Source organism: Centrocercus urophasianus, unplaced genomic scaffold (genome assembly GCF_019232065.1).
Source record: "Centrocercus urophasianus isolate 14NV4802_14NV808 unplaced genomic scaffold, USGS_Curo_1.0 seq_15, whole genome shotgun sequence".
Classification (NCBI taxonomy): Eukaryota; Metazoa; Chordata; class Aves; order Galliformes; family Phasianidae; genus Centrocercus; species Centrocercus urophasianus.
The window spans coordinates 34,082,013-34,094,764 of NW_024884697.1; the positions used below are offsets into that span (position 1 = coordinate 34,082,013).

Sequence of the window (12,752 nt, forward strand, 5' to 3'; positions counted from 1 at the left end):
AAAGTTCCTTGTGACCACATGGGACATTCCTCTTGTGATTTTAAATATGTCCCATGTAGACACCATGCTAACCCCTGACTGCTGTCTTTCCAAGGTTCAGTTAACAATGGTATCATTTAACTAAAGCGTCTGCAAATATAACTCTTGGTTTGCTTTTTTAGTCACGTATCCTTCAGAGAATGCCAAAGTTGCAATTAGAGTGCAGGAAAGATTTTACTACACATTTTTCCTCCACATTTTCATGGCTCTTCCTCCCAATTGGTATGTATTTAATATCCTTTCTTTGTGGCTGTGAGGGCAGGGTTCAATCTGTGGTGGCCTCTACATCTGGTAGCATCACGTTTCAGCTAAGTGATTGAAATTACTCACTGGCCCCTTCTCCTCACAAAAAGCTGCCCTGCCATTGCTGGAGTACAGCTAGTGTGTGTTGGCCCAGTGCCCAAGACACTTTGTCTGTCCTTGAACTGGGGTCTACAACATGACAGAACCTTGTTTTGCTGCTGAGCCACTGGGCTGTTTGCCATTCATAATAATTTTAGCTTACAAGCCCTCTTAGGAAAAAAAAAAGACTGAGTTAAATTGCAGCAGAAGCTTCCAAATGTAATTACTTGGTGTGCAATTATGATGTCTTCACAGGCCAACTTGTGATTACCTCTTTACTCGAAGGATCAATGGGTGAGCTTCCATTAAGTCAATATTATGTTTTCTTGGGGTTCTATTATTTTTGGTATATGTGTAAACATGCATGTTAACGTGTTCATTTAGTAAAACTCATGGTACTTTCCTTTGCATCCAGAAATAAAAGTGAGATTATAAACCCTTGCAAGTGACACTTTCATACAAATGTTTCTTATGCTTGACAGCATTTATCAGGTATGTAGTTCAGGATCCATTTGTAAAGGTCTGGCTTGCTAGGATGGGAAGATACCTACTTGAAACATTTTCCCTCCTTTTTTTCTGTGTTTCCCTGGAAATAAAAATGGTCAACTATCCATTTCATTACAAAAATTGTTGATCAAATATTTTTCAAAATCATGGAAAATAAGACTGCTGATTGCATTTTGCTTTCTTTTACAAAGAAACCCTCAGGTTTGCTTCAACACTGAATGCCAGCCCTCACGCTGCTGGTGCTGCATTTGCAGAATCCCCTGCAGACTGCCTATGGTGCAAAGTCTGCTGTGGTCCTGCATCACGTACTTCCATGGTCCCCATCCAAAGGTCAGGTAAGAGTCTGGCAAGGGCAGCCCTGTGCTCAAGCTGTTGTCAGCTACTGAAGCAAACCCTTCGGCTGACACAAGTCCCAACTTAGCCTCAAGTCCATGTCACTCTGTTCCTGGGGATCTCCTGTTAGGGGTCTCTGAAAGCCTGCGGTAGGCAGCTGGAAATGCCAACACTGATGACTTGGATAGGATTAAGCCTGCTGGCTCTGTGCTTCTCAAATATCTCCAACTTGAGCAGGGAGTAGGCTACTGATAGGAAGATAGCTTTAAAAAAATGACGTCTGGGTGGTCAGCAGCCACTTAGATAAAAAGGCCACTCAATCGGGTTCCTAAATATAGATTTACACACCCAACTTAAAAGCACATTAAAAAAAATCTTGGCTTTGTTTACAGACAAATTGCAGCTATTCCAACAGGAAGACATTGACATTCCAGTGCCAGTTGTGTTTTAGGAGAGCTGCTACTCCATAAAAGGTCTACGGTTCTGCCAAGAGCATCTGTGGGACCCAGCACCCTGGGTAAGCAATACTCCTGGTGCAGGAGCTGAGGGGAGAGGCCAACACCACTGCCAGAAAAATGCGTGGTCCTCAGACCTGTGCCACCAGCCTGGGGAAGTACTAGGAAGGGGCACTGGGTCACTGCCCCACCTGGCTCTTTTCTTCAGCTTCAGCCTTCAATCAGAGGCTAACAACCTATGGCAGTAGGCCATACTGACACTTGGGGCATGTATACCAGCACTTTCCATGTATGCAGTGTCCAGCTCTCCCTGCCCTTCAAACATATCATGGTCCAGGTTTAAATTATCTAAGGAAAGCCACTAGAGTCCTAGTATAAGGGCCCTCACGTATCTTCTTCAGTAGCAGACACTTGCAAAAGAGAACTCTTTACTACAAGACTCCAACAAACAGGTTTCTACAAAATGGAATTTCAAATTTGTATCCCTTATAAACCAGAAAAAACCTCACCTCCTATCTGGATATCACCTAAGTACACAGGAATCGCGCCAGTGGGATTTCTCAGAAGTGTTTAATGTTGTTCTAGCAGTTCTCTTTGGAAAACTGTTCATGGGAACAGAACTGCAGAACTGACAGTGACATTGATCAATAGTGGCTGAATGATGTACAGTGTGTGAACATAGCATTGTAATCATCGGTAGCACACCCTGGAGAAATTATGACATTATGACTAAGTGCGTATTTCATCCATGGGGTGTACTGCAAACTGCAGCCATCTGCACAGCAGCAGGCCGCTTACAAGCAAAAGAAATCCATCAGTTCTGCATGTATGCTGAGCAAAGTGCTGTGTGAATATTGCCGGTTCCTTGTCAAGTACCAGGAACCCTATAGCAGTGCTTTCAGGCTTGGGCAAGCCAGTGTGGGGCAGCTTGCTGCAGCTGCTTGCATTGGATCAACCTGCCTGCCTCCATAAAGCACAGCTTCAGAGCACAGAGGCTGCATTGCTAGTGAAACACAAATGATTCAGTTATCTGTTGTATAAGAAAAAATGCTGTGTAAGGCTGCATCTAACTTGCTGACAGCAAGATTTTACATTCAGAGGGGTGGTTTTATAATCTCTGTACATGCAGGAAAATTAATTCTCTTTCTGGTTGCCTACTGAGTACTTGTAAATAAACTGCAAGAAGAAAAACTTAAAAAAAAAAATGCTTGCAGGAATATGACAGAATAACAAAATTGCTAAGTTGTCTTTTTTCCCCCATGCTTTTGAAAATGGCAAAATGTTTGCCACTTCAGAAAAAAATGTCTTATTTATCTGAAATGCTGTAGAGGTTACAGAGGCTTGCTTTTCATGCCAGAGAGGATGGATATCTCCTGGACTTGCTGGGTTTTGAAATGCTGAAGTAGCTATTTGGAAGCTCTTGCAGCACCAGTGCCAGCGGAAGATCCCAGATAACATTGGTGATAATGCCATAGCTCTATCAGCCCTGCTTCTGGCCCAGCCCCAGCTCGCCCGGAAGTGTTTTTGTAGGATCCAGGCCCCATTAACTCCATGGAGTTAATGAAGAGAGCTTAGAAGGTTAGCTGCTTAGAAGGTTAGCTGCTGTGTAGACACTTAGGGCCCTGTTCAGTTGCCTAAATGTCGATACTTTGTGTGATCTGAAATGCCCTAGGGCACCTGAGACCGCTACTTATGGCTCTCATAGGGCCAAAGGAAGACCTATGTCTTTCTGGGTAGGCAGAAGCAGGTCTGGAGCACTGCAGATGGCATGAAAGCACTTAAATTGGGGCAGTGGTATTAAGCCCTTTCTGATATTTGGATATCTAGAAGCTGAAATTCAGTCTGCTCTCTACAAAGAGATCAATACAAAGTAAAGAGAGAACTTAATTATGAGAATTACCAGTCTAGTTGCTGGAATTGATATTTTTGTTAGCACTTGCAGCTCGGATGAAATTGTAAAGCAGGCCAAGCCATCCTCTTGGTTGCTCTGGGGAGCTGCTTTTGTCACTACATTTCCTATGAAAGTAGCTTATCTGTTTTTATTCTATACTCATTGAACTAGACATCACTGAGACTTTGAAAAATTACCTAAACAAAAGACTTGGACTATAGTGTAATTTTTTCTGTTATGTTCAGAAAATGTAAAATACATTTATCTTTGAGCTTCTCTCAGTGTGGTATTAGATTGTGTGCAGGGACTTGTAGTTATGCCCAGGGGTCTGACACTGATAGTTTCCTTTTTCCAGGAGGAGCTGAGCAGAAGTTGTTAGCCAGGTATTGCTTAGAGCAAAGAAGGAGATTCAAGTAATTTTTAGTGTTTCACTTTAGTATTTTCTAATCAAACTCTTCTGCTTAATAAACCCTATAATAGTTCAGGGAGATCAAAACAGGTTTGGCTAAATGGTTTTTTAGGAAAAAAAGTTTGAGTCCACTCAAAAGTAAAGTGAAAATACAGACTCTTCCTGGTCTATTTTATTGTGGAGAAAAATGTGAAGGGCACACAGAAAAATCCAACCTGTTAGCAACCTGTGGATGCATTGCTGCAGTTTTTGCCAACACTATGGTGGAAAAGTGAAGGCCCAGAAATATTAACATGATTACAGAATTGAGTGAGAGTGGAAACTTTTCCTGCACTTCTGCCACTTTTCTTTGGCATTCTTCCCCTTTCCCAAGAAGACCAGCAGGATGATGCACTTATCTTTCCTTACCATACTGCTCACCTGGTTCAGAGTATACCCTGAGCATTCACTGCCCTGCTCTCCGACCCGTCTCACCACTGATGATGATAGGAGTTTTGGTAGTGGAGGCAGTGCTCATGTATGGACTAGCCAAACTGAAAATGGGATAATGGGAAGGGAGAAGCCAATGTGACAAGGTGATAAGGAAGCAAAGATACAGAACCAGAAGCTGGGATGGGATCAGAGGCAGGAGGCAACAGTCAGTGACAGAGGGCATGTCAGCATTTTGCTTATGTATAATATTTGATATTTTGTCAATGTCAGAGTGTAATCAAAACAGATAAAAAGGTACGGTTTGTCTTTCTTGTCTGTTTTATATCGTTGCAGATCCCACCATGCTTCTTAAATACCTGACATGCAACAGTAAGTAATCAAGCCATGCTCCTCTTCTGAACGAAGTTTAATCCTGGTAACCACAGTTCTAGGGTTTTGCAGCTACATTTACTTCAGGAGATGTCCCTATTGTATATGTTGCAGCAGAAGGGAAATGCAACACAGAGTACTGCATTACAAAACAGTTCATGTCAACTTCTGTGACTAGACTGCCCTCCAGGCCACACATCAATCTCTACAACACTGTGAGTAATGTCAACATGCAGCTTGGACTTTTATCTCCCTGTTTGAAATCATTCTTCAGTTAGTGAATAATTTTCAGTCTAAAGTTTTTTGCAGTTGTTGGGTTTGGAGCATGTTCTTTATCTGAGCTGATATATGGCATTTAATTCAGTAAATTACTCCACTGTGAAAATATCGATGTTTTTCTATGAATACTATGAAAAAAAATTATAATAAAATATGATATTAGTCAGGAGTAGAAAAATATACAACCATTTCAGCTCCAAAGATTGCTTAGTTTTTACCATCTTATCTAAATATAGATTGAATGTATAATTTTAGGCTTATCCCCTGCAGGGTTTGCTGAATTTAGACAGATGTGCTTAGAAGAGTAATTTTAAGAATTCAGCACTGAAATTTTTGACGTTTATATGACCATCAAGATCAGCACTGTGGGAATTAGATTTTTTTATTGCGGTACTTATTAATATTTTCATTTGAAAAAATGCATCTCTTTGCATTACTTCTACTCTTGAATACTTGGAATTCTTAGTTAGGTATTGTGGATCACAAGGTGTAATTCACTCAGCTTCCATGAACTGTCAAAAAGGAGATAACTAATTCAGTGAATCAGCAGGCTTCTTCACCAGGACAGTTGTCATGCTCAGTACTCATTGGTCTTAAATTGCTCCTTCTCTGATGATGAGTAAGAAAAGGATTCAAGTTTACCTTAAATCTATTAGGCAACACTTTATCCAGCTATCAGCAGAAGTAACACTACCTGGATACCTCATCTTAACTTCTCACAATGTCTTTGAATAAGCTACTCTCACTCTACTCACAGGTACACAGAACTTCATATTATTTTGCCTTCTAAATCTTTAAAATATATGGGAAGGCTGGGACTGCATCTCAGTCAATTTTCCTTTCCTTGATTATGCAAGTTTTCCTTTCAGACTTACACTGAGGTGAGTGGTCCTGCTGCTGTGCCAATGTTGCTGCAAATGCTGATTGGCTGAAAAAAAATTAGTGCCTTAGAAGGAATGGGAGGATCAGCTATCAATCATACCGCAACATTCTCGGGTTAGAAAGAGCAAGGAATTTGTTTTAAATGTTCTGAAAACTTGGCCAGATGCAAAAGTATTGAATCATGAAACATTTTAAAAATCATGTAAATACAAGAATAAATGGTGTGTTTCCCACTAAAAGTCTTAACTGTGCAGGTTGTCTTCACTTACCACAAAGAGCAACTTCAAAATATGCAAGTAGAATACCAAAAGGATTGTTATGAATGATTGACAACAGGATATTAAGGAAAACATTACTAAGTAAATTAAAACCTTTCTTTTTTCTTTTTGCTACAGATATGTAATATATGTAATGCAGGTGTATTAACACATCCAGAAGCACGTGCACAGGCCCATGCATATCTAAATGCCATGGCAGGAATTTCTAAGATTGTATTCAGGATTTTGAATGCTCTTATAGATGTTCCATCCAAGGGTAGAGTGAATCTGTATAAACATATGAATGTGTAACTATATGGCTCAACTGATCATGCCTTTGGGGTAATCAGAGTAATAAATGTATTGTGATTTTCTGATACTTTCTTGTTCTTGACATATTGAATCTGGATTGTGTGATAAAATGAATGAGGAGAAGGACTTGCACACATCCATATTTTAAAAACTACAAGGAATTATAATCTATGTTTCTGTTTACAAATAAAGAAGGAAATGACACAGGAATAGTGAGCTGAGCTTGTACGTAAGTATTTTGATCCATGGACTGTGAGTAGAGAAGAGGGGGGGACATCCTGATTGGAAAAAAAAACTGATTTTCAGAAAGACAGCACTAATGTCAACTTTCCTTTTATGGTTTTTTAACTCTTTTTTTTTACTATGAAAGAATGTTTTTATGTTTGAATCAAACAGCATAATTCTTAACGTTTGAGTAAGATAGAAGAGACATTTTTGTTACTTAAACTTATCATAGAACTATAGATTCACAGAATGGCTTAGGTTGGAGGAGACCTTAAAGATCATCCTTTCCTACTCCCCTTCTGTGAGTAGTTATCACCCCACCCACCAGATCATGCTGCCCAGGGCCCCATCCAACCTGGCTTTGAACACCTCCAGGAATAGGGCATCCACAACCCTTCTGGGCAGCCTGTGCCAGTGCTTTACTAAACTCCACCAAACTCACCAACTTCCAAGGTATGTTTTCAAAGGAATAGCTCACCTTGCTTTGAACACAGATTTACATAGACAGGTTTTCCCATCTCGTTGGCTTCAAGCTGCATCCATGTATGAAGATATTTCTTACTCTGCTTGGCCATTACCTTCTGACCTTGCTTGGTAAGAAAGAGTGAGCTGTTGGCTACCTTCAGGAGCCCATCTTCCTCGTGGCAAGTCCACCTAACTGCCTGAGAGCAATTGATGATGATGCTGCGAGAGGACAGTGCGGAGCGTGTGGAGATGCTCAGGCACTGTCCAGATTTCACGTGGAGGAGCCTGTCGTCAGCCATCCATTGCCACTGCTGGTTGGGGCTGCTCATATTGCACCTTTCCATAATGACTCCTCTCCTTTCTGAAAGACACTGCTGTCTCTGGACATGGATGATCAGAAACGCTTCTGGAAGTGGAGAATTCCAGAAAATACAATTGATTATACATGGTCATTTAACAAAAAGTAAATTCTTGATGATTTAAAATACATTAGCAAATAAATCTCCCCGCTTTCTACACATTCAACTTTCCATGTGTTGAACCTATATGAAAGAACCCAAAATGCAAGCACTATTTCACAGTAATGTCAAGATACAAAAGCAAACTGTTGTGGCAAATGTCACCTTGACCTTCATTAGAAATAAAAATGAAGAAAAATCTAAACTGGATATAAAAGAAATACAAGAATTTCTAGCTTAAGATACCCGTTCTAAACACCCCACTTTCCCCTCTTGAAAACATACACTCATCTACAAGATCTCTGTCTTTTTTTCAGTTTTATGGTCCAGTATTTTTGAGGTATAATTTTCTGCCTGCAAATTGGCTTAGTAAAACTCGTAGTGTCAGTGAAGAAAACACTAAGAAAAATGCCTCTCAGTACCCACGCCTTTAGAGGAATGGAGGCTCCTTATGGATAGGAAGTACGTCTCTCACAGGATTTACTCCAGTATCTCTAGCTGCTAGTTCTGTGACCACCTTAATTTGTATCTGCTCAGCTCTTTGTTCTGCCATACATAAATACCGAAAGCAAACATTTAAATGAAAACAACTGCAACTCATTTGTCAAAAAGCTCTAAAGTTACCAGGGCAAAAAAAGTACACATCATGGAGCACAGATCTGGATATTTCAAGTGCAGCCTCTCTGCCCCATCTTATTTATGTTTTTTTCTGCTCTCAGTTACTCAAACATTTTATTAGTTATGTTTTTAGTTATAACATTTTATTAATCACAGCTAAAACCAATGCGTATTTCGCTACGTTGAGGTTTTTCATTCCTCTGTTTTCACACTTCTGGGTAGTTTCCAACTAAGCATCACAGAAAACTCCTGTTTCTGGAAGTTACACAAAGCAGAAAGAAAAATAGGAATTTTCCCCTTCAAAGAGATTGCTCCAAAGCTCATCTCCTGCACTGTCAAGCAAGAGATCTTAAAAACAAAAAGAGGTATATCCAGCACTGAAAGAGAAACCTAAATAGAACTTTCTGCGTTGGCCCTGCCCCCCATTCCCCTTGTATGAGCTCAAGCAAAGAAGTGACACTGTTCCGTAAGTCCCTGGCTGCCTTGGAGGTTTCTGCTCAGTGGTGGAAAGACCGAACGGTGGAGGAGAGATGGGGAGAGACACTTACCTGAAAACATCAAGGCAAGACAGGTAAAAACCAGGACGTGAATTAAAGACTCCATTTTCCCTCTAGCAACTGCCCATGCTTCTCTTAAAAAAAAACCACCTCAGATAAGCGAAGCGAAGGCTAGGAAGGAAACGTGCCTTCACAGGGGGAAAAAGTCAGTGACGAGCACTTCCTTCTATTCAATTGTTTTGGGGAGTTTTACACCACTTTGTCGTTTCATGTGATTCTTCACAATTTACTAGCTGCTTTATTTTGGAAAAATGCAAACACACAAGGCGCTAAAAGAGATGGTTGAACCTCTTTAGGCTAAAAGTCCAAAGAAAAGGGATAGTACTTTTGTGTAATTAATTGCCTGTGAAATGTTATCAGTTCTCAAGTGATCTGGATGGTGCTGAATAAGTATTATCCAGAGAACATGTACACATTTTTGTAATTATTTGTGATCAAGCAAAACCCTGACATTGATATTTCTAGCTCTACAAGTCCTAAAAAGCCAAGCAGAGATGGGGAGGAGAAGGAGGAGTAGAGCAGGGAGGTTTCTCAGGTATGGGCTTTATATGTACATATATATATAAATATAAACTCCCTTGAGGATCAGGTGCTGCTGATTATGCCTTCACCAGGTGTTCCACTTTGGTGAATGTCAGTAGGATTTACTCTCCAGTGGTCTGAAGCCATGATGTATATAACCAAACTGTACCATGCTCTGCCTGTTCTGGGAGTGCAACAGTATGCGTCAAATTACTCTAAGCAAAAAAAAAACAACCCAGAGACTTCAGTAAATGTTTTATATCAAGTGTAATTTATTAGCAGTATGAAGCAAAATCAACATCACTGCATTAAAAACTCATGATACCCTGTGAACAGACTTCCCAGTGTTGTAAGTCATAATGCCAACTTTGCTTTTCTCTGAAAAACAAATTCTTACTGAGCAGTAAGGAAACAGTCATAGCAGCATTTTCGTTCTTGTATAACCTGCCATGGAACAGTCCATATCACTAAAGGCATCTATCTCTTACTGAAAGAGATAGAGCAGATAAACAACGTAAGCAAAAAATTCCATATTAATAAAAGACAGACAAATATTTAAAATCCTCACCATTTAATATATGCTACAAAGTTTCTTTTAAAACTTTAAAGTAAAATGACTTACACAATTTACAAATACACTGGATTCAGGTCTGTAGCAGAAGCATGTTCTAGGACAGTCAACAGTACAGGGTAAACACATACACACTGAATAACAGACATTGTGCTCTGCAGCTGCTCCGTAAGACCTACAGTAAATACACATTTAATAGTTAATAGTATGAAGAACATATATTTCCATATAAAATATTAACTGCTTTTGAATATTTTCAAAAACAAGACTTAAATCTCATCTTTTTCTTTTTTTAAATCCGTTATTGAACACTTGCAATTTTAGCAGCAAGAATATTATGTGGCCAAGAAACAAGCTCACCACATAATCAGTAATAGCACTTTACAGTACAGTTGACAGTCCATTCACAAGACATTTTGCAAACATTAAAGCATTTATACACTTGATAAACATTTCTTCAGGAGAAGTTTCTATGTCCAGTCGACTCCAGCAGTAGCACATACATACATTCCATACGGCAGATACCAGATTACAGAATTAACCCACCTTTAGATATATATGTGAAATCCATGTGTAGTTTCAGTACAGTACCTTCTTTATAAATCATTTTTGGGAAGCTCACAATACATTCATATACAGTAAAGGTCCAGCAATCTTTATACTCTTGCCAAACTGTCCACAATCCTTTCAGAAGTTGGCTTCAAAGCCACTCTTCTCACTGCAGTAAACTCCTTGAAGGAGCTGCTGGTAGGTAATGAAATAAATTACCTCAAGAGACAGACATTTGGTTTTACCTCCTTGCCTTCACTGGACAGCTTCTGCAGAAAGTCGGCTTTCATACAGACTTAGTGCATGGTGCACAAATTCATACTGTTCACTGGTCTGAACCATTCCACCTCTGAAAAGAAAAGGCAGACGAATTAAATCTTATTTGTTACAAATGTAACAACTTCCAGCCCCTGCCAGCTCCATGGCTAGGTAAGGACTTTTCTCAATTTTTAACCTAGAGTTTGCTTCAGCAAGAGGGAGATTTCCTACCCAGAAGTACTTCCTTTATGACTTATGTCATCCAGCACACGTATAGCATGAACTGCTGGTGCTGATAATATCAGAGTAAGAACTAGAGAAGGAATCCGATGTTTTCATTGTTAAAACCTGTTTTGAAATTCAACATTCACATTCACATTCAACATTCACATTCATAGAGAATTTTACTCAGTCACTTGGGCATGGAGGGCCAGATACATAGAATCTGCACTGCCACTGATGGAGCAAGGGAGTATTCTGAATCTGGCCTTTCATTTTCATCCTTTAGTATAAATGTAACCTTTGCTGACCCTCAGATAGCCTGTACAGAGAACAGCTCTTCCTGTCTTCTTTCTAACGCCTACAATGCATCCTGTCTGAACAGCAGCAACCTAGGAAATTTTACAGCAGTGAGTCATTTCAACACCAGCAATACAAAAGAGTTTAACCTAACCACAAAAAGGACTAATTACAGTCAGACTGTAGTAGATGCCTACATTTAATACATTCAACTGCTAACAATTCCTTTTTTAGGTGGAACCATGAGGATCTAGTCTTGCACATCCAGTGCCAACTGCAGTAGGAAAAGGATGATGTCCTATAGAAGGCAGATGCAATACTCAGCTATACTCAGTTCTGAAATGAAATTGAGCTTCATTCAGAAAGTACCAGGATCGTTCAGATCTCACTTTACATCAAGCAAAGGCTGTCAGGATATTCAAAGCAATGTGATCATCCTTATTTTAACACAGAATGACTGCCTACTTCTGTGACATGAATTAGTAAATGGCCTTAGGGGGAAGGATGACATTAAGACGTGTATTGTATTTGGCATAAGCTAAACCTTCACAAAAGCAACAAAATGCAGAGAGGGATTTAGCTCCAGAATGATGTAGAAGCCAGGCACCTTACAGCAGAAGCTCAGACAATCTCCCATGGGATCACAAGCAGCAGCAACAAAGGGGCTTACTGATATAGAACCGGGTGAAAAATGGTAACAATGCCTTGGTAAATATTGTCCATTAGTATCAGATAAGTTCATCTGCTACCATAAGGTAGCCTCAGTGCTACTGGATGGTTAAATGATTGTAGCAGCAAAAATGATTAAGTTAATACCTACTTCTGTAGGAAAGTGACCAGCTGTCTCTACTCCTCCAGTGTGCTCAGACAACTGTAAAACCCTTTTTAGTGAGCTGCATGTCTATTATGATATGTTGCTTTTAGGAATTAAATCACAAGTCTCCAAATGGTCCCATCCAGTGCAAAAAAGCAGCAGCTTCTTCACTTTGCCAACAAAGACATCCACAAATCCATAACTCTTGGCTGCCTGCTGCCTGCAGCCGCTCTTTCCTCTGTGCTCATCTTCAGCCTGGAGATCCAGCAAGAGTCTAAAGGTGACGGAAGGGCTTTGCTCTGGTCCTCTGCGCTGCTTGGCCTCCTTCCTTCCTCCTCAGCCTATGTCCCCTTCCCAGCCTGCTCTGTCCCTCTGCCAGCGCTTTTAGGAGCGTTTCCCAGCTCCAATCCACTGTGATAAGGGGTGAAGGAAGGGAAAGCGTCCAGGGACCAGCATGTGGCAGGAAGAGAAGGTTAAAACTGCCTTGGCTGCACTAAGACATTTGTGGAGATGACCCCTGCATCTACCTCTGTTGAAATGAAGTAACACACAAAATCCCCAGGGCATACATAAGCCTATGTGGGGCTGAGCATTTGCTCCATGCTTATAAGCAAAACTGAGCTGCTGTGGTGCTTCCAAATCCTGTGTGGGCATGGCAATGCACATCCTTGCTGGCCAAGTCTCAGAGG

General features: G+C 40.4%; 2 protein-coding genes across 5 annotated transcripts in view; both read right to left on the minus strand.

The window, feature by feature from the left end:
• Positions 1-8,899, minus strand: part of PTPRB (protein tyrosine phosphatase receptor type B) — a 66,464-nt gene extending 57,565 nt beyond the window's left edge. The window contains exons 1-2 of the mRNA XM_042816406.1: positions 8,822-8,899; positions 7,211-7,603 (exon numbers count right to left, since the gene is read on the minus strand). Coding sequence (XP_042672340.1) covers positions 7,211-7,603; positions 8,822-8,876 — 448 coding nt within the window. The 5' untranslated portion in view covers positions 8,877-8,899. The remainder of the gene's footprint in view (positions 1-7,210; positions 7,604-8,821) is intronic.
• A 705-nt stretch (positions 8,900-9,604) lies between these two features.
• PTPRR (protein tyrosine phosphatase receptor type R) overlaps positions 9,605-12,752 on the minus strand; it is a 105,044-nt gene continuing 101,896 nt past the window's right edge. For all 4 annotated transcript variants that reach the window (XM_042816407.1, XM_042816410.1, XM_042816409.1 and 1 more), the window contains one exon: positions 9,605-10,821. In XM_042816407.1, the coding sequence (XP_042672341.1) occupies positions 10,728-10,821 (94 nt within the window). In that variant the 3' untranslated portion in view covers positions 9,605-10,727. The remainder of the gene's footprint in view (positions 10,822-12,752) is intronic.